This window comes from Euleptes europaea, chromosome 13, assembly GCF_029931775.1.
Source record: "Euleptes europaea isolate rEulEur1 chromosome 13, rEulEur1.hap1, whole genome shotgun sequence".
NCBI classification, from domain to species: domain Eukaryota; kingdom Metazoa; phylum Chordata; class Lepidosauria; order Squamata; family Sphaerodactylidae; genus Euleptes; species Euleptes europaea.
Genome location: NC_079324.1, coordinates 20,221,904 through 20,248,716, shown reverse-complemented (window position 1 = coordinate 20,248,716; position 26,813 = coordinate 20,221,904). Strand labels below are relative to the sequence as shown.

General features: G+C 54.6%; 1 protein-coding gene across 1 annotated transcript in view; it reads right to left on the bottom strand.

Annotated features, from left to right (window-relative positions):
• BCORL1 (BCL6 corepressor like 1) overlaps positions 1–16,028 on the bottom strand; it is a 28,180-nt gene extending 12,152 nt beyond the window's left edge. The window contains exons 1-6 of the mRNA XM_056859670.1: positions 15,889–16,028; positions 13,615–13,705; positions 9,755–12,154; positions 7,099–7,237; positions 5,374–5,454; positions 4,516–4,941 (exon numbers count right to left, since the gene is read on the bottom strand). Of these exons, the coding sequence (XP_056715648.1) occupies positions 4,516–4,941; positions 5,374–5,454; positions 7,099–7,237; positions 9,755–12,154; positions 13,615–13,705; positions 15,889–15,974 (3,223 nt within the window). The 5' untranslated portion in view covers positions 15,975–16,028. The remainder of the gene's footprint in view (positions 1–4,515; positions 4,942–5,373; positions 5,455–7,098; positions 7,238–9,754; positions 12,155–13,614; positions 13,706–15,888) is intronic.
• Positions 16,029–26,813: the final 10,785 nt, after the last annotated feature.

The following is a 26,813-nucleotide window of genomic DNA, read 5'->3' as shown; positions in this document are numbered from 1 at the left end:
TCCTGATAATAGTTAAATTGTGGAACCCCCTGCCCCATGATGTGGTGATGGCTGCCAACATGAAAGACTTTAAGAGGGGAGTGGGCATGTTCATGGAGGAGAGGGCTATTCATGGCTACTAGTGAAAATGGATACTAGTCATGATGCATACCTATTCTTTCCAGGATCAGAGGAGCATGCCTATTATATTAGGTGCTGTGGAACACAGGCAGGTCGGTGCTGCTGCAGTCGCCTTGCTTGTGGGCTTCCTAGAGGAACCTGGTTGGCCACTGTGTGAACTGACTGCTAGACTTGATGGACCTTGGTCTGATCCAGCATGGCCATTCTTATGTTCTTATGTTACTTGCCAGTAGGCAAAAAGAGGAAGACCCAACATGAAATGGATTGACCCAATCAAGGAAGCCATGGCCCTCAGTTTGCAAGAGCAAGGCTGTTAGCGACAGGATGTTTCGGAGGTCATTCATTCATAGCGTCAACATAAGTCAGAAGAGATTCATTTTGAAATGTGGTGCTGGAGGAGAGTTTTACGGATACCATGGACCACCAAAAAGACAATTTAGTGGGTTCTAGATCAAATCAAGCCTAAACTCTTCCTAGAAGCTAAAATGACCAACCTGAGGCTATCATGCTTTGGTAACATTATGAGAAGACAGGATTTGCTGGATAAGACAATAATGCTAAGAAAAGTTGGAAGGCAACAGGAAGAAGAGGAAGACCTGACATGAAATGGATTGACCCAATCAAGGAAGCCACGGCCCTCAGTTTGCAAGAGCAAGGCTGTTAGCAACAGGATGTTTTGGAGGTCATTCATTCCTAGCGTCACCATAAGTCAGAAGAGACCTGAAGGCATTCAGCAAGCACGTGGGCAAAACGCAGGATCAAGTGCGCGGGACAAGCTACAGCCACAGAGCAATAGGCTGGGCTGGCCTGAACCACATGCAGTAAGTTAACAGTGCTGGAAAACATCCCGCACTGTGGAGCCTTAGATGCTTCGTATGAAGCTGCCCTGTTCATCTCTAGCTCACTACTATCGCTGAGGCTTCTGTAGAGAGAGGTATTTCCTAACACCAGCAGTCAGAGATCCTTGAACTGGACTGCTAGACCTAAGTCCAGTAGCACCTTAGGGACCAACAAGGTTTTTGGCGTATGAGCTCGCTAGCTGTTCTACTACTGACCGACAGGGCTACCCGGAAACTATCTTGAACTGGAATGAATCTGAGATCTTCTACAGGCAAAGCAGAGCCACCCACTCCGCATTCCTATTCCAGACCCTTATTCCAGCAACAGACTCATATTCCCAGCTCCTCTTTGAGATGCTCTGGAAAGCCTCTCTCAGGCAGTAAAACGGGGCCCAGTGCCTGAGAGTCAGCTTCCGTCCTACAGCTGTGTCAATGGGTTGCCACATTCCCTCATAAGCGCCTTTACACGGTCGCTCAGAAGAGGATTTTCGCCAAGCGTAGCTTCTCCCGCTAGGGAAGAAGAGTTGGTTTTTATATGCTGTCTTTCTCTGCCGCTAAAGAATCAAACCGGCTTACATTCGCCTTCCCTTCCCCTCCCTACAACAGGCACCCTGTGAGGGAGGTGGTGCTGAGAGAGCTCTGAGAGAGCTGTGACTAGCCCAAGATCTCCCAGCTGGCTTCTTGGGAAGGAGTGGGGAAACAAACCCAGTTCACCAGATTAGCATCCGCCGCTCATGCGGAGGACTAGGGAATCAAACCCGGTTCTCCAGATCAGAGTCCACTGCTCCGAACCACTGCTCTTAACCACTACACTACACTGGCTCTCATGAGAGAAACCACGAGAGAAGCATGAGAGAAAAAGATGGATGGGGATGAGAGAAAAAGATGGATTCACCCCCTTCATAGAACAAGAGGCTTCCCCTAATTGCTTTGGCCTTCAGGTTGCCAACAGGCCAGGAGAAAAAAATATCCCATCCCTTTAACAAAAGCTTAATGTGCAGAAATGGGCAATGGAAGCTCTTCAAGGCGTAAACAACATCTCCTTTAACCTCAGTTTAAACACGTTTTTTTCTCCAGGCCTGCGGGCGACCCTCCTCGGCCGTTCCCTCACAGGAGTGCCCCAAGCTGAACCACTCGCATCTAAAGCGGGACGCACGCACAAGGGGACGCTACACAGAGGCGCTCGACAAAAGCCCACTCAGGTTCCCCGCACACTTCCACCAGGGCTCAGAAAAGAAGCGGCGCTTTAACCCCGCAGAGGGAAAAAGGAAGAGCTTTGTTGCTCCCGCTTCCTAGGTCCCCACAATACACACACACACACTGCTGGCTGGCTTCCCTCTCCTCTCCACACCCCTGAAGCTTCCGGGCCTCAGAGACAGCTTGCAAAGTCCCTTTTCCGCCTAGGACCCACGCAGGAGTTGCGCAGGAGCAGCCCGCCCCCTGGCGGCCGCGGGCGGCAGCCGGCGACACCAGAAGGCCCCGGCCCGGCTCGCTCCACACCGAGACGGAGGATTTAATCCTCGCAGGGCCAGAGCAAAGGCTGGCTTGGCTGCTGCCGCCGACTACAGGCTCCCCTCTGGCAAGCCTGTGAGGGGCCTTGCTGCAAAAACAAGCAACCTCTCTTCTTGCCGACATCTTTTCAGATAATTCTTGGGGTGGGGAGAAATTTCTGAAAGGGGACAGGCCGCTGATCGCTGTTTCCACTCAGGTTAGGCTGTGCCTTTAAATTGCAGGGGAGGAGGCAGATACAGACGAAGCCTTAGGACAGATGTCCTAGTTGTTGTTGTTGCTGCAGTTTTGCGATGGAATAAATTGCCCACGAAGCTTGCAGGAACTGGAGATTTTAAAAAAGGAAGCTGGACGGGCATCTGCCAGGGCTGGGTGTCTAATTCCACCACGAGTGCTGGCAAAAGCACGCAATTGGGCCTGGGGGGCAGAAATCTACCGCAGCTTTTATTTTACGTTAAAACAAGTTTCTATCCCTAACAGGTCCGTTCTATGCCTTACACCACACAGGTGATGCTTGAAAAAACCCCAGAAACCTAGGGAAGGGGGTCATGAAGGCAGAGCTCCTTGCATGTCCAGTAGCTCCTTGCCCAGCCACCTGTTCCTCCTTCCCAGCTAGCAGCAGTGGAATAAATTATGCAAAGCAAGCCAATACATACATTTGCATAATTTATATTGGTTGTAAAATTCAGCTTTCCAAAAAAAATTTTTTTTTAAATATATATGCACAAAATAGCCCTGCACAAATAGTGTATTCTCTCTTCAAAAGACATTGGATTAAACAGTCACCGTACGCCCCATTCTGATACATCCCCCCCTAAAACAGTGCATCTGAAATTTTAAAATTTGGGCCTCCTTATAGAATTTACCCCTCCCGACGCTGAACTATCTCTCCAGTTGGTGAATGCCTGGACTTTTTGCAACAAATTGCGTGAACGATGCCAGCTGCTGGCATGCAAAGGGACCTTGGGCTGCTGATCCACTGCTAATGCAACACCGGCTCCAGAAAGGGACCACATCAGGGCATCTCAGATCCCTCCCCTAAAACCAGCCAGCTAGGAAAAGAGGTGTGAACAGGAGGGGCCACACCCAGCCAGAAGCATCTCTGTATTCCCTTCTTCTCTGCAGCTTCCAAAGGTAGCAGTTTAGGCGGCTGCAACTCTGATAACTGGGAAAAAAGGCTTTCCACAAGGAGGATCTTCCCTGGAATGTTCTCTCTTTCTTTCGGGGTGAGGGGCCGTGGCTCAGTGGTAGAGCATCTGCTTGGCACGCAAAAGGTCCCAGGTTCAATCCCCGGCATCTCCAGTTAAACGGACTAGGCAAGTAGGTGATGTGAAAGACCTCTGCCTGAGACCCAGGAGAGCCGCTGCTGGTCTGAGTAGACAATATTGACTTTGATGGACCGAGGGTCTGGTTCAGTATAAGGCAGCTTCATGTGTTCATGAGTACTCACTCCACAGGGGGTGGGGTGGCTGCCCTATGGCTTGGGAAGCACACCCCTAAACCGTGGATTCCCCCCTTTGTCAACACCAAAGCTGAGCAAGCCTCTGCTTCTTCCCCTTCTCTCTTGACCGCTCCCGTACCTTACCACGGTGCCCCAGGCCAGCGGTCAAGACAACACTGTGTGTCTGTCCTGCATGTGGACTGGCCCTATCAAGTAACAGCCAGCATGGTGTAGTGGTTAAGAGCAGTGGTTTGGAGCAGAGGGCTCTAATCTGGAGAACCAGGTTTGATTCCCCACTCCTCCATAGGAGCGGCAGACTCTAATCTGGTGAACCGTGTTGGTTTCCCCACTCCTCCTCCTTACACCAGCTGGGTGACCTTGGGCTAGTCACACTCTCTCAGTCCCACCCACCTAACAGGGTGTCTGTTGTGGTGAGGGGAAGGGAAGGTGATTGTAAGCTGGTTTGATTCTTCTTTAAGTGGTAGAGGAAGTCAGCACATAAAAACCAACTCTTCTTCTTCTAATATCAGCTTAAAATTAATGGTGACAGGAAAGGCTAGCTGAGGGGGCACTGCCTTGGACTCTCCCCTTCCCTCTTCTCTTTACCTGCTTTCGCTTTCCTGCGCTTGTGGCAACAGCTTGTGTGCTCCTCTTTGTCCCGCTCTATCAAGTACTCCCCCGTCTGATACTTCCAGCTTTTCTGCCGCCGCCTTTTCTTCCTCTTGACGTGGCCGCTCTCCTCCTCCGCCTCCTTGCGGTCCCATGGCTGCCTGGTGGCCTCCACTTGCCACGGGGGCTCCCGAGTCTTGCTCGGGTGAAGGCTGCCCCTCTCTGAACGAGACCGCTCTCTTTCACGATCTCGGCAGCCCGAGTGCGGGGAGAGCCGGTGAGACTTCCGTAGCCGGCGATGCTTCAGGGACAGCAGGTCCTCGTCCTCGTCGTTCTCCTCGTCCTCTAACAGCAGTGGGACAATCTCGTGGCCGGCCCCATCGCAATCCCCGAGCACGCTGGCGGAAGAGCCCCCGATGCTTCCTACAGGAAAAAGGAAAGAAATTGCTCTGTACAGATCAGTATTAAAGGCTACAGCTATGACCTCAGCCTGGGTACCACTTCCTTTTTTTTTGTGGATTTGGGATTTTTAAAATTCAACCCCCCAAGTGTATGCTTCATTAAACAATCAACAAAAAAGGATGCAAAAGCAACAGCTAATCTTTCCCCCCCTTTATTCAGCCTGAGAAAGAGATCTGTGTAACTGGGAAGTTTGTACACTTCATTCTAAAACAAGTCACTGTCCTGTTCTATGTTTCTTAGGATGCGGGACCAGTGCTGCTACCAAGATGCTCTTGTACAGCATGCTCGCGTGCACTGTCCTATCGCCCACGTTCTTCGACCTGACTACACCTTCCTACAAAGCACGCCTGCTCTCCTCCCAGATCTAAGGAGTCCCTTTGCTCAGCCACCCACCTGACTGGCTTCGCGTCCGGCTGCTCAACACCACAGGGATGAAGTCCCGGAAATTGTTCTTTGCTTTCTTCTCAACAAAAGCTGGGAGGAGGGGAGGGGAGAATAAGAAGAAATATCTGAAAACTAACTGCCGTCTGGAAAAAGATACCGTGTTCTTCACCTGGCTGGCTACATGGGAAGCTACACCAGCATAATGTGCGGGGGAGAAGAAGACACCCACCCACCCCGTCCCCCTGCGTGCCACCCAAAACAGAAGCACACACGGCCTCGACTGAAGAGCCTGGCAAGGGGAACCGATCATGCCATTAGCAAGTGGCCCTGATTACTCCAAGAGCCAGAAATTGCCTGTTTGTGCTGGCACCGTAACGGTGTGCAAACAGGAAAGTTCTAAATCTGATTCATAGGCTTTACCTAATGATACTAAAACAGCGTTGCATTTGAATAAAAACAAGAAGTTCCAGCTAAGCACCTGAGGAAAGTGCCTGTTAATTATCGATTTTTATCGTGCTCTTCCTCCAAGCAGCTTAGGGAGGTGTGCCTGCTTCTCCCCCTCCTACATTCTATCCTCACAACAGCCCTCTTTGAAGGAGGTCAGGCTGGGAAAGTGTGACTGATTCAAGGCTGAGGAGGATTTGAACCCAGCTCTCCCGATCCTAGTTAATGATTACCACATCAAGCTGTCTCTGTTGCTTGCTAGATCTCAGTGACTATGCCCTCTATGACCAGAAGATGTCCGGTCTGCTTCTTATTGAACAACTGGCTAGAATTCTCTGTGTCGTTTTAAAATCCATAGCCCTGCAGACAGATAGGACTAGAGACCCGGTTTTCTTAAAGCTGAAAATGTAGGATGATGCCTTGATTAGGACCCAGACACTCTCCTGTGGACATCCAGCGTGGTGTAGCGGTTAAGAGCAGTGGTTTGGAGTGGTGGACTCTGATCTAGAGAACCGGGTTTGATTCCCCACTCCTCCACATGAGCGGCGGAGGCTAATCTGATTAACTGGATTTGTTTCCACACTCCTACACACGAAGCCAGCTGGGTGACCTTGGGCTAGTCACAGCTCTCTCGGCCCGACCTACCTCACAGGGTGTCTGTTGTGGGGAGGGGAAGGGAAGGTGATTGTAAGCCGGTCTGATTCTTCCTTAAGTGGTAGAGAAAGTCAGAATATAAAAGCCAACTTCTTCTTCTTCTTCTTCTAATGGTTGAAGCCCTGTCCTTTTAGCATTACTCACTCCCAAGGATTGTATCCCCCCCATTTCCAGCCACGTTCTTGAGAGAAGAAGAGTTGGTTTTTGTATGCAGATTTTCTTTACCTTTTAAGGAGAATCAAACCAGCTTACGATCATCTTCCCAACCTCTCCCCACAACAGACACCTTGTGAGGTAGGTGGGACTGAGAGAGTTCAGAGAGAACTGTGACTAGTCCAAGGTCACCAGGCTGGCTCTATGTGGAGGAGTGGGGAAACCAATCTGGTTCTCCAGATGAGCCTCCGCCACTCATGTGGAGGAGTGGGGACTCAAACCTGGTCCTCCAGATTAGAGTCCACCGCTCCAAACCACTGTTCTTAACCACTACACCATGCTGGAGGCAGGCAAAGAGGCATATAAAGCTGGACCGTGGGACTTGCAAAGACACAGGCAATGGGGTCAGCGGAAGACGTTTCTGTGGCCGTAGGACATTTTGGGGAGAGGATGCTGCAGCAAGCCCAGATTTGATTACTGTACCTTCTTCGCAGCTGCGGCCCTGGTGCCTTGGGGATGGCTTGCGGTGCTTGCGCTTCACTCGGAGGCTGCCACGTTCCTTTGTGGAGGCCAACTGGCCCTCTCGCTTGATGTCACGGAGGTCACTGTGATGCTTGCGCCACTGTGGACACCGAAGAGATATGTCGATCAGGGGCAGGTACTCCCTTTGCCAGGCTGCAGCTCAAGGCCACCCTCCAGGTCAAGCGTCAGATGGTACCAATTCAAACAGAACTGAGAGGCCGATCCTACGCCCTAAACACACAGGGCAATAGAGTGCCTCTGAATCCCTGCCGAGTGCTTTAACCTCACCGCTGAGGAATCATAACAAACTGGAGGCTAGAGGAAGAGTATTGCCCTCAGGAAAGGAAAGATCCGAGTCCCAGTACCCCTTCCTTTGGAAATTAAGCATGGCAGCTATGGACTCGTTGCATGGCTGCAGCCAAGTCGCTTCTACCGGTCTGTAACATGGGAATGGAAGAACACTGTCCTAACAGAAATGTCATACAGCTGAGCTACAAAAGCAGTACAGGTTGAGTGCCCCTTATCCGGACATCCGATATCCTGAACGATCCGAAAACCGGACCTCTCAAGCCAGCATTCAGGCAGATCTGCACCACCCGGCCTCTCCTGACTTCTGAGAGGACAGGCACCGTGGATCTGACTCATCCACACCACCCAGCCTCTCCGAAGTCTGGTGAGATAGTTACACCTTTGCTTTCATGGAATCATAGAGTTGGAAAAGACCACCAAGGTCATCTAGCGCAATGCATGAAATTAACAACTACCTCCCCCCACATCCCCAGTGACCCCAACCCTCCCCCCGCCATGCAGGATCCCTCAATCAAAGCACTCCCAACAGATGGCCATCTAGCCTCTGCTTAAAGACCTCCAAAGACGGGAACTCCACCACCCTCCGAGGCAGCACATTCCACCATCCACTTTCTGATGGTTCAATGTACACAAAGTTATTAGAAATATTGTCTAAAATTACACTGAGGCTAGGTGAATAAAGTGCATATCTAAACATACATAAAACATGAAAGAGCCCCATGGCGCAGACTGGTAAGCTGCAGTACTGCAGTCAAAAGCTCTGCTCACAACCCAAGTTTGATCCTGACGGAAGTTAGTTTCAGGTAGCCGGCTCAAGGTTGACTCAGCTTTCCATCCTTCCGAGGTCAGTAAAATGAGTACCCAACTTGCTGGGGGGAAAGTGTAGATGACTGGGGAAGGCAATGGCAAACCACCCAGTAAACATAGTTTGCCTAGTAAACGGCGAGATGTGACGTCACCCCATGGGTCAATAATGACCCAATGCTTGCACAGGGGACTGTGACTACATTTACTTTTGCCTAAAACATAAATTAATTTGGGCCCCGTCCCCAAGATATTACGTATATGCAAAAATTCCAAAATATTCCAAAATCCGAAAAAATCCGAAATACGGACCGCTTCTGGTCCCAAGCAGTCTGGATAAGGGGTATTCAACCTGTATGCGTTCCATTGGCAGAACCCTCATCTGATGTCCCATCTCTCAGTTTGGATTCTAAAATGATGTGTAAAGTCATCCCCGCAAAAGGAATAAACCGTCCTGGAAAGGCTGGAAGGGTCAGAGATATGCAGAAGCATTTGTGGGAACCTCCTCTGGAATTCCTGTGCTCCCCTGCCATCTGACTGCTTCAACATCGCATCAAACTACCACCCAGGAAATTTTTAAAAATAAGAAGCATCTATTTATATAGTCCCCCCTACCCCAGTTTTGCCAATGAATAAAAACAGATCCAAGGGAAAAAGAAAGCTGAATCAAAAAGTCAATCAATTCATTGCAAATAGCTGTTAAGATAACTGTACCCGCCAGAGAAGAGCTCATCAGGAGTGAAATTCTTAACACAATCTTGAGCAAGCTGTGTAGCATGCCACAAAGTTTTCCCAGTTCTACCATAAATGCGGGGATAATTTATCAATTCTCCTGCCTGTTTTCCAAAGCGCGCCTGAGAAATGTTTTCAGCCTACCAGGAACTTCCCGTGAACACCTGTGAGCCCTGGCTTGTAGAGTTTCCTGTCCTTACACCCTCAGTTCCCTTCCAGAACCCCTTGGCCCTGAACTTCAGCACTCAGCAAGGAACTAGTCATAGAATCACAGAATCATAGAGTTGGAAGGGACCACCAGGGTCACCCAGTCCAACCCCCTGCACACTGCAAGAAATTCACAACTACCTCCCCTACGCACGGCCAGTGCCCAGAAGATGGCCAAGATGCCCTCCCTCTCATCATCTGCCTAAGGTCACAGAATCAGCATTGCTGACAGATGGCCATCTAGCCTCTGCTTAAAAACCTCCAGGGAAGGAGAGCTTACAACCTCCAGAGGAAGCCTGTTCCACCGAGGAACCGCTCTAACTGTTAGAAAATTCTTCCTAATGTCTAGATGGAAACTCTTCTGATTTAACTTTAACCTGTTGGTTCTGGTCCGACCTTCTGGGGCAACAGAAAACAACTCAGCACCATCCTCTATATGATAGCCCCAGTGACCCCTGTGTCCCCAACCCTTAGTCTGCTCCCAACCGGTTCGCAGCTCTTTAGCGATCCCTGCTCCCTGTGCTGTTTTCCCACCAGTGCCAGAGGTCGCAGCTGTGTCGCTCACCTTGCGACTGTGTGGATCCTGGCCGCCTGGCTTGCTCGGAGAGTCGGCTTCCTCACCACCTCGGCACTTCGGCCTCTTGTGCGCCGGCCGGTCCAGCTCATCGCGCTGCCTCTTGGGCTTGCAGGGGAAGCCCCCCTCCACTTTGATGTGGGCCACCCCCTTAAGCTTGGCCTTGGGAGGGTCTCTCGAAGCGAGCAGGCACGCAGTGGAGGCGAAGGGCACGTCAGGCTCCACCGGCTCCTTCTTTACGCGGCTGAGGTCCACCTGGTGGACTGGGTGGGCGGGAATATCTGCGCTCGGCTGATTCCAGGATGGGTCGCCCCTCTGGGCCTTGCTCTGGTTCTCCGCAAGCGGCGCTGGCTCGGAGGACGATCGCACACTCGGCCGGCCGGCTGAGGAAAGGTCACAGGCCAGGTAGGTGGTTAAGACTTGGTTTTTTGGCTTGCTGTCCCCGGGGCGCTTGAGGCCTTCCGGGGGAGCTTCTGGCTGGGGGGTGCTCCCGGCTGTGGGATCAGTCTCTGGTCTGTCGCAGCCGTGGCTTGGAGTGAGGACTTTTGAGCCCCTGGAGTCTGGAGGACCGGTCTGAAGAGCTGGCGAGATGCACAAGGGGTTAGCCACATTGGGCAAGGCTGCCTTGCAACCCTTGGCCTGCGAGGGAACTTCGGGGGCCTTCTGGGTTGCCGGGCCAGATTCTGCCGGCTGCGCGCTGGGGAATGCGGCCATCTCCCCTGCCCTGGCTGGCTTGGAGGGGCCCACTTGACCGGGAGGGACTTGCCCGGTGGCTGTCGAAATGCCGATAGAAAGCAGAGGGGTTTGGTGATAGGGCGACCACCCCACCGGCAGAAGCTGAGGACTGGCCGGCTTGCCGTTGACCGAGCATCGGGGGTAAACACTGCCCTGGCCGGGATTCCAAAGAGACAGCTCCTTGGCCGAGCGTAATGGGGGCCCTGGAACGCCTCTGCCGTGAATGACCTGCCGGGGGGGTTCCACCTGGCTGTCTGTGCTGGCGGTACCGCCCTTCTTCCCAGAAGGCGGCCCCGTGTTTCGAGGCTCCCCCTGGTCAACAATGGAAATGGGCTCCTGCTTGGGGAGGTGGCGGGAGTCCCGGCTGGAGCCGACACTGGAGTCTTTGCCCAGCAGCACAGAAGCGGGCACGGGGGTGGCCACCCCCACATAGGTGCCCGGGATGGTACTGATGAGAGCGGTCGAGTTCTTCACCCAGGGGCCCTGCTCCCCGTTGCGCAAGAACTCCGGGAAGATGACGAAGGGCGAGGTGGAGCCCGGCGCCCCCATGGCCTGAGCCACCCGCTGCGACTTGGAGAGGACCGTGGTGAGAAGCGCCTTGCCACTGGTGTGAACCGGGGTCAGCACGGGCATGGGGGGCGTCTTGCGCTGGCTCGGTGGAGGCAGCTTCTGGCGGTTGGACTTGGAGGAGAGGTCCAGGGGCATCTCGCTGCATTCGGGGGGGGAGACCATCTCGCGTTCCAGCTGCGGAGGCGATTTCAAGGGGGAGATGGACGCCAGGACGCCTGGGGCAAGCTGCTCCGGGGCTGCGGGGGCCCGGGTGATCACGCCGGGGCCCGACAAGGGGACAGCGCTCCCGCACGATGCCACCAAGGTGGGGGTGCTGGGCGGAAGGTCCGAGCTGTCGGAGGGCGGGGAAGGGCCAGCGGCTGTTGAGGGGTTGCTCTCTCCCGAAGGGGGAGGGCAGCTCAGCTGGCCCGCGTCCACGGACGTCGCTTTGGAATCCGCGGCCAAAGGTCTGGCCACGGAGAAGGCATAAGAGTACGAATGCAACTCAGAGGGGGCGAGGAGCCCTGGCAGACAGTGGTCTTGCCGGAAGGGGGGTAAGACGGGCAGGGTGAGCGTGGACGAGACCCCGAGTGGGCTCGGAAGGGCGGCCACGCAGCTGGGGGGCGGAAGGTAAACCAGGGGCTGGCTGGGGGCCAAGACGGCTCCCGGCTGGAAGGAGAGGGCCATTTTTTGCATAGCAGCCGTCTGAGATGTAGGGAAACAGACGCTTTTCAAAGTGAAGGCGGCCGGGGTGGAGGCCAGCGTGGTACAGCTGGCGGTGGCGGTAGTCACGGCTGCTCCGGCAGGCAGGGTGCTCTTTTCCCTGCCGGCGTGCTCGCCCTCTGGGGCCTTGGGGCAGCTGAGGAGGATGCTGGACTCCTTCTTCGCAGGGGGCCAAGCACAGTCAGGACCGCCGGCCTCCGGTTTGGTGGGTTCCGCCTCCCCGGCATCCCTTTGGCTGGCATCACCGCCCTTCAAGGGCCTCCTGGCACAGTCCGGCTCGTGGGGCTGGTCCTCAAGCGTGGGCCCGAGCTTCTCCTCCACGATGCCCTCTGCCTCAAACCCCAGGGCACTGCTGCCGCTACTCGAGATTGATGTGAGCTCCACCTGCAACAACAGAGGGAAAGGAGGGCAGTGGTATTTATTTATTGCATTTATATCCTGCCCTTTCCTGGCAAGCCGGGCTCAGAGCGGGTCACAGTATAACCATAAAACATACATTAAAACATACTTTAAAATCCCATACTTCACATTACATAAAAAACAAGATGGCGTTTAATTCTAAATCGCGGCCACTAGACAGAACTGGTTGGCAGTGGGCCCCCAAATCAAGTTAGGGGGAAGATGGGGCTGTTTTAGAGGGGAAGATTTAGAGCTGTTTGTGTCGGACTAGGGCCTGAGAGACTTAAGTTTGAATCCCCGCTCTGCCATGGAAGTTCACTGGCGGGGACAGGGACCTTGGGCCGGTCACACGCTCTACAGCTGAACCTCACTCACAGAGTAGTTGTTGCGAGGTTAAAATGGAAAAGGTGTGGAATGAGACTGTAAAGCTGTTCGGACCCCTTACTGAGAAGAAAGGAAAGGAATATGTTTTAAATAAATACCTGTGCTTTCCCCCCCTAGTAATCCTAAGAGCCTCGTGGTGCAGAGTGGTAAGCTGCAGTACTGCAGTCAAAAGCTCTGCTCACAACCTGAGTTCGATCCCGACAGAAGTTGGTTTCAGGTAGCCGGCTCAAGGTTGACTCGGCCTTCCATCCTTCCGAGTTCGGTAAAATGAGTACCCAGCTCGCTGGGGGGGTAAAGTGTGGATGACTGGGGAAGACCATGGCAAACCACCCCATAAACATAGTCTGCCTAGTAAACGTCGAGATGTGACGTCACCCTACGGGTCAGTAATGACCTGGTGCTTGCACAGGGGACTACCTTTACCATTTTAATCCTAACTACCTTCACACAAAGAAGGTCAATATGTAGGAGAATGAGATGGGGGGGAAATTGCATACGGTCCTCTAGTGAATCCACAGCAGGGACTAGATTTGAACTCCAGTCTTCCAAATCTACATCCTCATCTCTTAGCTGCTATGCTATACTAGGTTCAAGAGAAGAAAACAATTTTTTTAAAAACCACAACCTTTTCCTGCTGGATTGAACTAAAGGTCCACATAGTCCTTTCTGTTTCCCGCGGTTGGTGAATCTCAAGAATGCACCTTGGAAGCACGCAAGTAAAAACATCAAGGCAACAGCTATCCTACATTGGCACCTAGCATTCAGATATAGTGCCTCTGACCATGGAAGGTCCATTTAGCTATCTTAGCCAACAGATGCTGATAGGCCTATCTTCCAAGAACTTGCCGAAGCCTTTTTAAATGCTATCTGCGCTTAGCAACCATCATCATATCTGGAAGACCAGTTAATTTACACACTGATTTGGGCCGACAATCCCTCGATAGCAAAGGCAGCTTGGAAATTTGGTATCAGAGCCCTCCATACTTCCTCACCCTTCAAGGATTAAGGTCTCTTTCCTGTACCAGCTCTGCCGGCCACGCCCCATCACATGCCCCCCTCACCTTGGAAAAGCTGCTGCCAACGCTGAACTCCGGGGACCCCAGATGCTGGGAGCTGCTGGAGTTAGATTCTTCATCAGAAAGTGGCGCTCTCCTGTTGCGGATGTAAAAGAAAACTGGTGAAATCCAGTCATGCCGCATCCTATGCACGTCGGATCCAGAATGCAAAGTGCCAATGCAAAAGCAACTCTCCTCCATCCTGTACCATGGTTGTCAGGTATCTGGCACTAGCAGACATAAAGCCTTTATTGGATGACTACAGACCATAGATATAGCCATAGATATCTGGCACTAGCAGACATATAGCCTATGGTGCTCTAAAGGGCATGCAGCCTGGGAACCTGGCTGAAACCAAAGCCAGCGCACCGGACCCTCCTCTGGGACATTTTGCTTTTCATCGACATTTGCTGCACCAACTCCCAAATTCCTGCTGTGACCCCTTTGGGTCTGGGAGCCCAGCTTTCGAAATTGTACCCTCAAGAATACTGGAATCAAGTTACAACACCAGAACATGGCAGGTAAATCCAGGGAGGGGGTGCTGTGGTTTGAGTGATAAAACACAGGCGTCACATGCAGAACACCCCAGGTTAAAACCTTAGCATCTTTAATAGAAGTATCTCAGGTAACAGAAGGTGTTGGGAAAGACCCCTTTCTGCCTGAGACCCTTAGAGAGCTGCCATCGTCCCTAGAGAGCCAGCGTGGTGTAGTGGTTAGGAGCAGTGGGCTCTAATCTGCAGAACCGGGTTTGATTCCCCACTCCTCCACATGAAGCCTGCTTGGTGACCCTGGGCTAGTCACAGTTCTCTCCGAACTCTCTCAGCCCCACCTACCTCACAAGGTGAAAGGCAATCATAAGCTGCTTTGAGATTCCTTAAGGTAGTGAAAGGTGGAGTACAAAAACCAACTCCTTCTTCTTCCTCCCTGGCTTTCCCTCTTCCATAATATTAGCATTCAAGGGCAATGAAGTTGATGGGTAATAGGTAAAGGACAGACAAAAGGAAAACTTCTATACTGAGAGCCAGCGTGGTATAGTGCTTAAGAGTGACGGGCTCTAGTCTGGAGAGCTGGGTTCAATTCCCCACTCCTCCATATGAAGCCTGCTGGGTGACCATGGGCTAGTCACAGTACCCTCTGAACTCTCTCAGCCCCACCTACCTCACAAGGTGTCTGTTGTGGGGAGAGGAAGGGAAGGAGGTTGTAAGAAGAAAAAGAAGAGTTGGTTTTTATATGCCGACTTTCTCTACCACTTATGGAAGAATCAAACCGGCTTACAATCACCTTCCCTTCCCCTCCCTGTGAGGTAGGTGGGGCTGAGAGAGCTGTGACCAGCCCAAGGTCACCTAGCTAGCTTCATGTATAGGAGTGGGGAAACAAATCCAGTTCACCAGATGAGCCTCAGCCGCTTATGTGGAGGAGTGGGGGAATCCAACCCAGTTCTCCAGATCAGAGTCCACCACTCCAAACCACCGCTCTTAACCACGACACCAAGCTGGTTTGAGTCTCCTTAAAAGGTAAGAGAAAATCGGGGTATAAAAACCACCTCTTCTTCTTCAAACAACACTGCGCTGCCCGGGCCACTGGTCGGTCTCAGTGGAGTGCAGCCTCCTGTAGTTGTGTGAACCTCAGCTTGGTGAGGGGGGAATGAATGTTTCTCAGATTCAAAGAGCGGGCTGAGTGTCCAAGTTCAGACCAGACATTCTGAATTTTCCAGATTTCAAATCCGAGGGGCCCTAGTCTGGGAGCACCCGAAGCTACAAGCATTTCTGAAGCTAAGCGGGTGTGGACTCCATTAGTCCTTTAGATGGCAGATCTCCAGGAACTCCACAGAAGAGCCCAATACAGGTCTAACAAACAATTTTTTAAAATCCAGTTCTGAGATTTGGGTCAGGATTCAACGTCGAAATCGGGTTTTACAAAACGCATCTTCATTTCTGAAGGGTCTTTTCATGCATTTTTATGACAATGTCAAACACCAACTTGCCAATTTCGATAACTCTGTCATAACTTTGCTCCCCCAGACCCTGACAAGATCTGTCAAAAAGGATGATCTTGGGGGGAAAAACTGATTTGACTGGGGAAATGTCAATTTAAACTTTGGTACGCTCGAAAATTGCCTCTCCCACATTCCTTCAAACTCACAAACTGTAGAAACAGACTTCCCTTCCCCAGCCTCCCGTCCCGCCGTTTCAGCTTTACAAAGAATCCAGGGGCCTCTCTCGAAGCAACTGCTTGAACCCTTTCTCCCGGACACGCACAGCCTGCACGCACGCACCTCACCTCTCTTCGTTGAGTCCGCACATGCGAATCCGCTCGGCACCGGTCCAGTTATGCACCCCGTTGTAAAGAGGTGCTGCAGAGATCATGACAGCCACTCGGCACCAACCAGACTCGGTCCTGTCAGGGGCTCCGCCTGTCAAACCAATATAAAGCATTAGGGCAGTATACGCAGTGCACGCTTGTTTTGAGCATAGGAAGCTGCTTCATAGCGAATCGAATCAATAGTTCATCCAGCCCTGTTTTTTTCTGCTCTGACCGGCAGTCTCTCATGCAAGAGTGTTTCCTGGCCCTTCTATCAGAGATCCCTTGACTGGGGACTCAACCCCGGTGCCTTCTGCATGCAAAGCGCGCATTCAGCCACCGAGCCACGTTTTCCTCTGCACGCTACCAAGAGGCAACTTGGACAGATCAAATGCAAACTAGGAAGGAAATGGCGCACGAGGGGAGTATCCACATCTAGCTAAGGCAGGACACTACTATGCACGAAGGGTGGGGTAAAACAGAGCTCTGTCTGAGAAGGAATGTCAAGGGAGAGAGGCAAAGGCTTGCAGTTCCTGCCCCCAAGGGGCCCTAAAATGGCAGTTGGAGGGAAAAGCCTCCAGCTGAATGTTTTCTGGTTGCTGTTGTTGTTTAAGGAGCCATTATCTATCAGGAAAGGGTTCCAAAGACAGCTCTGCAAGTCAAGTTGCCGGTGTGGGAAAGGCGAAGGCTATTCTTGAGCAAAGCAGCGCGAAAGGTCCTCTGATTTCCACAAAGAGCCGCTAATGCCGGTACAACAATCCGAAGTAAGAAAGGAAATGGCAGAAGCAAAGAGAGAGGTATCCCAGCCAAGTGTCAGCAGCAATACCCACCAACCCTGTGCGTTGCATCATGAGTCCAGGACTTTCAAGGTAATACGTTTACGGTCCTAAGGGGCTTGGAGGCAGAGAATGGGGAGAGAAGACCAGAGTCATGCAGAAAGGACCCGTCCCTTACAAAAGCTAGTACCGTCCGGCCTCATAGAGGAAGACTTGTGGGATCGGGGAAGGGTAAAAAACAAAACAGCAAAGCCCTGTGCTTAATGGAAGGACCGTCAGAAGAGAAGCAGAGCGCAGATGGGGCAGAATCCCTGCGGACCGAAACGAAAGATGCCAGAAGCAGAGGACGCGGCTGCAGGAGCCTCGCCTTTGCCGAACGAGAGAGCGAGGAAGACGGGGTCAGCGGCGGAGGCAAGAAGGCCCCGAGAAGGATGCAGCCACAGAAACGGACATTGTTAAGTGCATTCTTTTTTTCCCAGGGAGGATGTGGGACGTTAGCCAGACAGAAGCATTCCCAGGGAACAGAGGGAGGGAAGAAAGAAAAAAAAAAAAGGGAGAGAGGCAAAGGAGCCCTGCCAGTCGGGAGGACGGAACCCAGGGATTCCAAGTGGGGGAGAAGAGAGAGAGGAAGAGAAAGAAAAACACACACCCCAGATCAGGGCAGTGCGAGAACAAGTTCCCCAGGAAATTACGGGGAGTTTCCTTCTGGACAGGAGGCGAAGGGGGAGGTGCCAGGAGCAGAGAGAATTCCACAAAGGAATTTGCCGAAGCCCCGGCCCACCCGGACCGGCAGCTGTCCTCGCCACCGGCTGGGCGCTGCGATAGGCGGCCGGGCGTGCAGGAAACGGCTCGGAGAGGCAGGTAGCTCCGCCGCCCCGAGGCTGGAAGCCGGCCACGTCTCTCGCACGGCCCACAATAGTTCCTGTCAGCCATGTGGCTTGGCAAGCCCGGCCAGGAGCTCTACAGGAAGGTCTCCGGAGCGTCTGATCCCTGAAACGAGAGCCGTGTGGATGTGCCTTGAGACGGAGAGGATGGGCACGTTAGGGGAAGGGAGTGGGGGGAGAGCAGGCCCTTGCACCCTCCTTTCCTAGAGGAGACAAACCTGACAAATGTGAGGGAGGAGGAGCCACTCCAGACAGTCTGGAGGAAAAACCGCACCGGCCCTTCTGTTATTTCCTGCTCCTCGAGCCTCCCGTGGCAACAGGGGCGCAAGGCAAAGTCCTGTGTACAACCCCTTGGAATTCCCAGTGATTTCAAAGTCGCTTCCTGGGGAGCGAGTGGACACGGGGGTGGCACCCTAAAACAGCAAGTGCTCAACCTGCGGGGTCACCCCAATTCCATCCTAAACAGCAAGTGCTCAAACTGCGGGGTCACCCCAATTCCATCAACGCCTTAGCAATGGAGTTTGTCACATGGGAGTTGCGTGCAGAACCAGCAGGAAAGGAGTCAAGGCAGTCAGCTCCCCCCACTTATTCTTTCTTCTCTGCTTCAGAAGAAGCCAAGTTTTAATCCTTCAAGATGACCTTCATCGGGCCTCAACTTAACCTAACCTCTTCTTGCCGCAAAACCGGCACCACCAGCATCAAGCTCCCTGGTTCTGTATCTCAACAGATTTGCTCTAGAAGTAATCCATGCTCCATCAGAAAGATAGTCCTCTGGAATCCTGCATTTGGTTCTGAATCCTGAAGTTCAAGTGGGACATTGGCAAAATGGATGGGGAAATGGCTTATCCAGAGGATAAGCTCAAATGAGTACTTCACTTAAACCTTTATGAGCTACGCAGCAATAGGCAGGCTAACTCTAATTGAGGTGGGACAGCCTTGCTGCAAAGAGGAAGAATTCCTCCCCCACACACACACACACACACTCACATTCACCCTTTCTAAAGACTGGGTTGTGTGCTCAATCTCAGTGGAAGATGAAATACTCAACCTGAAAACAGGGCTGTAGCAACAGCTGAAAGGAACCAGTCCCAAGACAAAGTCTGGAGAAACACCTTGTCTGCGTCACTAATGCAGAAATCCATCAAAAGCCCAAAGATTTGTGGAGATGGGAGTGCTGAACTTGACAAAGGTTTCTCCTCAAAAAACTCAGTTCCCCTCTTGCAAGTGGAGCACTGACCAGAGTCAGGAAACAGCACTGTGGTCTGTATGTGTCCAGCCTTATAAGTGATGGCACGGGCACTATCCAATAGGCATCATTCAACACCTGCACAACCACATTCCAGACAACGCTCCAAATTGCATTGCTGCCAACACCACGGAATTGCATCGGGTAGACCAGAACCAATCACACCCTTCCAGTATGGCCTTCCTCCTAGGGATGTTATACAGGTAAAATGGGACGATCCTCATGTATGCCACCCTGAAGTTCTTGAAAAAGAAGGATGGGATACAAACATGATCAACTGGGAAACTATTTGGAAATCCTTCCTACCCCCTAAACTTTTTCACTCCAAAATTCTATGAGCTCTCTGAGGGTTCGGCAGGCCAATTTCCCCTCTGCCTCCCCCATATGACTCCAACTATTCCCATAATTCCATGTAAAATATTATATTAAGTTCTAATGAAGTTCTTGGGGGGAGTCTTTTAGCTGGTTAATTTCCAAATTCGTATTTTTCTGCACACCTGGCAAGGGCCTACAGTATGTGGATACCCCAAATTGTACATAGCTAGCCTAGTTTAGGGGTTTTCATAATCGGCACAGGGGCCTGCCAATTTACTATTAGGTGTCGTGGTAAGGAACCCCCTACCTTTAGACCAGATGCCTTAGGTACGAGCGAAGTAAGAACCCACATCCTCCTGAACAATTATTCCGCTGCATAAGTGATCTTAGTGTCATCTTTTGTCTATATCCAAATAACAAAATCTGGGTTCTAATGCTTAAGAATCTAAAATAGAATACAGAAAGCTATCACTGTTCCCTCCAAGTTAGAATTTTTTTCTGATTTCAACCCATCGCTTCTTGCCATATCTTCAATGCACGAGACGCAAGACAGACAAACATCAGTGAACCATCAGTGGGGAGGGGCTGTGGCTCAGTGGTACAGCCTCTGCTTGGCATGCAGAAGGTCCCAGGTTCAATCCCCAGCAACTCCAGTTAAAGGGACTAGGCAAGTAGGTGATGTGAAAGACCTCCACCTGAGACCCTGAAGAGCCGCTGCCAGTCTGAGTAGACAATACTGACTCTGATGGACCAAGGGTCTGATTCAGTATAAGGCAGCTTCATGTGTCCTATTTTCCTTCCTATAAGGCATGAAGGGGATTCTCTGCTGATGGGTCTAGACAGACTCTGAAGGGTGCAAGCAGGTGGAGGGAAACACATGCGGGGGGGGGGGAGAGGAGGAGCTCTCTAGATTGAGGAGTCTGGAGCTAGCGGGCAGAAGAGGAGAAATAAAAAGACTGGGTTCTCTTGCCTACAGAGGCTGGGAAGGCTTCTCCCATGAGATGGGATCTGAGAGATAAGGAAGGAACAAAATGGATGGGGTTCATGCTAGGAAAGACCTGAGATAGAGAAGGAAAGCACCAACAGAGACAGTTATTTAGGTGTCTGTGCATTCAGAAAAGCGGGGTTTGGTCTGAGCATTCAAGAAAGGGCAGGACACCAAAATCTGAGCCGTAAATTGCCAATCACGAGCCGGGGTGACTGCACCCTTTGATGCAATTTAGCAAACCAGTTAATCTCATTGTCTCGCCGGCTCCTCCTCCAGCACCCCTCCAACTTTCAAACAACGTCCGCCTCTAAAGCTCGAGCTTCCCAGCCCCGGCGTGCAGCGACTGGAGCTCGCCAGCTGTCCCTTTTGGAGGACGTATATTCTCCTGTGCCACGGGCAAAGGGATTTCGCAGAGAGAGCACATGACGTTACAGCTTTGCTACCGAATCCGAGGGGTACGAGATGCCTTGCCTGGGCTGCAATCCTGCCTTACGAGTTCACCCGAAGACCAGATACGTTGACTCAGCAAGCCAAGCCCCAAACGGATGCCTGCTTGCCCAAAAGGCAGACAGAAGGACTGGCACTAGACGGAACGCCAGTACTAGACGGAACGCCGGCATTTATTTAGCACTTTCAAGCACGTCACAGATTATTGCACTAATCCTTACAAACAACTCTGTAACGTAGGTCAGAACCTCACGTGGCGGCTGGCGGGGGAGACAGACTGAGAGACGGCGCTTTACCTGAGTCCACCTAACAGAGGCATGATGGAGGTAGGACTTGAACTCTAGACTTCTCAGTGTACCTCTCAGTCTGTAAGCGACTGCACAGGTCCCTCAGACCATCGCGGTTCAAAAGCTGATGTCTAGATATAGGTTCCATGGCAACACTTTGGCTCACATTCAGACCAAAATTACAACACTGTTTGAAAAAGGGTCTAAAACTTTTGTGGTGGTGGAAAGTGCTGTCAAGTTGCAGCCAACTCAAGGCAACTCCGTAGGGTTTTCTAGGTAAGCAATAAACAGAGGTGGTTTGCCGTGGCCTGCCTCTGCGTAGCAACCCTGGACTTCCTCACATCTAAGTACTGATCAGGCCTGCACCCGCTTAGCAGCTGAGATCTGAGAAGTCTGTGCTAGCCTGGACCATCCTGACGGGGTTCTCAAACGCTAACCCAAATAATCTTTTTAAAATCCTGCAGGGGTAATAGATTCTGAATGAACCTGTATCATCAGTGGCTACTACCCCCCAAAAAAGTTTACATTGACATCTCTGCTTTTGCCCTTGCAAGCCGCATTAACAGTTAAAAGCAAGATGGATTACCAGCCGTTTCTTATGGGTTCCCAAGTCGTTGGGTCTGCCACTCAGATGAAGAAAGAGGTTTCTTTCCAGACTACTATCTTTTGACTGTCTTTGATGGTCACTTTGTATGCAAACAAATAGCCTCCCAAACCAGAGTGTGTATGGCAGTAGCAACCTCCAAACCACTTGCCAGATTCGCGCCCCACCAAAAGACAAACACCCACCCACCACATCAGGACTAAGCATAGTTTACAAATCCAGCTAACAAAGATGATCTCAAAACTTTAGCAATAAAAAAACCCTGCAGAAATTATCCTATCGAGCAGTTATAACGTTTTAGGCAACTGCTTGTTCAAAGGTTGCAGGAAGCCAATCTGGCCCAGAGCAAAAGCCAGAACAAAACGAGGTGAAAGTAACTGAAATTTCTCGCCAGCACCATCTCTCTCAGGGAGCTCAAAGCAGAAGGCGGGGGGGGGGGGGGGTTATCATTTTGGTCACTTTCTTACCAGTACTCCGAACCAGCCTACTTTTACACCCCTGTGTAACACCTTTTATTAAGGCCAACCAAAACAACACACAACAGCATGCAATTTTTCTAGTTGTCCAGAATTCTTTATCAGGCTGGAAGTTTTAAAATATGAAAAGGCGGGGAGAGGAGAGATGTTTCAGCCCATTATCTTACGGCCTTTTGTCTGCATCCTGAGTAGAATGCTACACAGGCTTGAGCCGAGCAAGGGCTCAGCGTGGCATAGCGCCTCCGAAATATATACCGAATACTGCTCTTTCACCACTAAACAACCACAGATCAAGGCCAACGCAACAACCAGGATTCCTAAGACAGAGGAAGCAATCAACCCCTGTACTTCTTTTGGAAGACCACCACACACTGTCGACACACAAGCAGCAAATTTGATCTATAAATAATTCCAGCAACCCCTTCCAACCAGCTTTGAGGGTAGGGGGTTTAGCATCCAGGCCTCAGGGTGGAGGTCCCCTTCTGAGTCCAACTCTCCTTTCTCTACTGTCTAACGTGGCCAGTACCTACATCACAACCTGCCCCCCCCATTCACGCCAGGAAGATCTCTACCCGCACACCTGCTTCCCCCCCCCTTTTAAGCGTGCGCAACCAGGACAATGCGCTCCAAGCATGCGGAGACAATAACCCATCCTCACCGAAGCTAGGCTCTCTTGCGAAGTTTGCAGCGTCTCCCCCCCCTCCCCAGTTAAGCTTCCCCCCTGGCAGTGGGCACAGCGACCCGTTTGCTCGCTGCAGCCTGGGAGGGAAGCCTCACTGTGGAAACCTGTCGCAGCTGCAGATTAGCATCACGTTTTGGGCTTTAAAAAAAAGAAAAAAAGAAAAAGGCACACAGGCAGCCTACAAAAGGCTGGGAAACCCTCTGCCAGACCGCTTTGAAGAAGAAGGGAGGGGGACCCAGCCGCCTCCCTGCCCAAAGCCAGGATTGTCCAGGCGATGACGCGATGCCTGCAGCACATCCCCCACCCCCATTTGAGCTTCAAAAAAGTCCCATCCCTCCACTCCCCCCCCTCCTGCCACCGCCAGGCTCCGGTTTTCTTGGCAGGGTGAAACTACACGACAGTAAACATGCAAACGCTCTCTCCTCTGGGCGGCTGCCATTTGTGGGGCCAACCTGGAGGCGGAGGTGACTGGGGGTGGGGGGGCTAGCTGGCTAGCGGTCTCCCTTTCGCCTTTCACCTGGCCGGCCCAAATCAGCTGGGTTTCTCTGCCCAGCCCCAAACCTCTCTCTGCGCTCCCCCCCCCCTTTCCCCTGGAGCTCTGAACGCAATCCCAGCCCTCCCCCCCTCCTCATTTCCCCCCTCTGCCGTGCAACCCACCCAGGCATCCCATTTTTTAAAGGGCAGGCCCATCTCGCACGGCTTTCCCAGCGGATCCGCCGGCTCCGAGAGGTACCAAGGAGGGGCATCTCTGCTTGACCGCCCCCACCCCCCCCACCCCCCTATGGCAAAAGTTGCCCCAGCCTTCCGGAAAAGGCAGCGACCGTCTCTCAACCCCCCCAGCCCCCCCCAACACCACCCGCCTTGTGCAGATGTGGCATGGGATGCCTGGGTTCTCCGGCCACGCCGCCTGCAGCCAGCGGCCCATCTCCATCCTCCGCCCGTCTAACATCGGGCCGCTCCCGCTCTCCTGCAACGGCGTCGCGTCGGCTCTCCTCCCTGCCTGCCCCCGCACGACGATGCAGGCCGCCTCGCCCGTCCCCCTCGGGGCCGTCCCGGGCATGGCCCCGGCCTCCCCGGGGGAAGGAGGCGGCGGCGAAGAGCCCCGAGGCCGCCCCGAAGGCAGCGGACGGGTCGGGAGCCGCGCGCGCTCCCCCTCCGCACGGGGGGGGTGGGCGGCGGAGGGGCCGTCCCATCGACTCGCCCCCAGGCCGCGTGCGGAGCGCGGCACGCGGGGAGGTCTCCCCGGCTGGCCCCCGCCACCCGCCCCGCGCCCGAAATCGGAAAGGACGGGACGGGCATCTCTGCTCGGGCTTCCCCCCCCCCCCCAGTGCAAAGGGCGCGACGTGCGTCCTCCCCCTGCCGTGCAAAAAAAAACAACCCCCCCCCAGCGCTACCCTTCTCCTCCCCGAAGGCCGCAGCGAAGGGGGATCTCCCGGGGCCGTCGGGCCGTCCGTCCGCTCCGTCGATGGGAGGAAGCACGCAGGCAAGGAGGGGCGAGGGGACGAGGTGGGGGAGGGAAACAGGCGCCTCGCCCGTCGAGGGCGCTTTTTGTTGGCGGCGGGGGGGGCGAGACGAGCAAGTCTCCCTCCCCGTCGGGGATCCCCGCAGGCGCTGCAGGCGGCGCCCGGCCCTCCTGTCACCGTCCTGTCCTGGACGGGACCTCCGAGAAGAGCGGGGCTGGGGGGAGGCCCGCGGTCCGAGGCCCGCTCCCTGTTTCCATGGAAACCCCACTCACACGCCGGGGCCCCCTCCCTCCCTCCCCCCCCCCGATGGCGCCGGAGGGGGGAGCGGGCCCCGGAAAGGGGGGGGAGCGATTCCACGCACCTGCTCCCGGGGCGGGCCCCCGCCCGGGGAGAAAGACGGCTCGCGGGGCGGCGGGCGAGCCCGAGAGGGGCCGGGGCGGCGGAGACGGGGCGGCGGGGCCGGCCGGCCAGCCAGCGAGACCCGCCGAGCAGCGGCGGCGGCGGCGGCACTGGCAGCCCGAGTGCGAGGACGAGAGCGAGCCGCGGCCGCCGCCGCCGACTGCTGCTGGCTTGCCGCCGCGGGGCCCGCCGGGAAGTGTAGTCCGGCCGCCCGCCCGGGCCCCACGCCCACCCCGCCCGGGCCCGGCCCCGCGGACCACACCTCCCAGGCTGCACCGCGCCTGGCCCTGCCCGCACGGGGAGGGGAGGGGGGGCTTCAGAGCCAGCCGAGTCCGGAGAAGCGATCGGAGGGAGGGAAAAAGAGGGGGGGGGAGAGATGAGAGGGGGAGGGGCTTTGCGCCCTGCCCGAGGAGGGGGAGGGGCTGGGCGAGGGCGGGGGGCAAGGGCGGCGACCGTCCTCCACCCGAGGGGAGGGAGGGAGAGAGATAAGAAGGGGTGGGGAGGAGGAGGAGGAGGCGGCAGCTGCCCTTAGGCTGTGCCCCCCCTTTTGCCCACGGCTGCTTGTTCACACGCACAGAACAGCCCTCGGGTGGGCACCCCTCTCAGAGACTCATTAGCCCTCCCCATCGATGAGGTCACGGGGACCGAGCATGAAAGGCCGGGGTGGGCTGCGGGGGGGGGGAGTACACGGAGCCTTCGGGATGTGCGTGCGTGTGTGTGTGCTATTTGGGAAGGGGAGGGTCTCCCGCGGATGAATTCGGCCCCTTCCCGAGAGGCTGTGGGGGGGGGGGGGAGAGAGAGGGACAGAGAGCTGCGAGAAAGTGGGGCGCAGAAACCCCGCGTGGGCTCCGGGGCGGTGGGGAGGAGGTTCCGGGGCGCCCGGCGGTCCGGAGCCGGCGGCGCGGCGCAGAGGTGCGCGCTCCTCCTCTCCCGGGCCGGCCCGCGAAGGCGGGCGAGCGCGCCGCTGCTCCCGCCCGGCGGTGCGCCGACGACTCCGGGGGAAGGGACGGCGGCGCGCGGGGGCGGGCGGCGGTACCTGGCGCAGCCCGAACGGCTCTGGGCCGGGGTCCGGGTCCCGCACCTGCGGTGGGCGGCCGTCCGTCCGTCCGTCCGGGCGCCCCCTCGGGGCCGTGGCGTAGTGCGGCGTCCGAGCCTGCCCGCCTGCCTCCCTCCCTGGGCGGCGCAAGCCGTGATCAGCACCGGCGCGCCCCGGGGAGCGGTTGGCCTGCCTACCTCCTTCCGTCGCCTGCTCGGCTCTTGGGGATGCGGCCGGAGGGAGGCGCCCCAGCCCGGCCGGAGGATCGCCTGCCGGGCTTGACCCCCCCTTCTCCTCCTCCTCCCCCCCCGCGGCCCGCCGCCCTCCACCTACCTCGCCGGCCGCGCTCCCGCCCTCCTCCTCCTCCTCCTCCTCCCCGCCGTCCGTCCGTCGGTCCGGGGCCGCCCGCCCCTAGAAGTTGCTCGAGCCTCGAAGGCCGCGATCGCCGGCCAGGCCCGCCGCCAGTCCCACCACCAGCAGCAGCGCAAGCGGAGGGGGGGGGGCCCACCGCGCCGCCCTGCTCGGTCCGGCCCCCCTGTGGGCCGTCTCGGCGAGCCCGGCTTGCCCTCCCCTGGGCCCGTCGGCCTCGCCGCTGCCCAAGGCCCTCCCCTCGGCCCGGCCGGGACCCTCCTCTCCCTCCCACCCACCCAGGCCACGGGCGGACTCTCGCCCCCTGCCCTGACCTGGCGCCACCCCCGCCTCGCCCGGCCGTCTAGGGCTGCGGGGGCCCCCTGCCCCGCTTTCCCTTTTCTGCCCCGCTGACAGCTCCCCGGCCCCCTGGGCACAGACCTCTCCCCCCCCCACCACCACCCCAATGCCCTACCTCCGTGCCCCAATCGCAACCACACCAACAAATCCTTCGGTTTCAAGCCGGTTCTCCTCTGTATGGCTAAGATCCTCTGCCGGGGTCCTTCTTCCTTGACTTCCTCTGAGCGGAGGGACTCTTCCCCCACCACACACACACACCCCCCCACCTGGCCGGCAAGAATTCCTCTTTCTAGTCCCACACCCTTATTTGGGGCTCCCGAAACTTTGCCACTCTGCCTTTCCCGGGAGGCTGCAGGGAGCATGGCTTTTCGTGGAGTCCCCCCAATGCATCTAGGATTCATTGGCTTGCAGCAAGGATCCTGAATTTAAGAGGAACACGTTATATGACAATATTGCATTTTTTAAAAAAAAAATCTTTATTTTATGTAGCCTTATAATCCCATGATTTCCTAGGAATAACTTTGCATGGGGTTTGTTGGAACTGTGGTCAATAAATCCCTGGAACAGGACTGGCAAACTTTAAGTCATGGTCC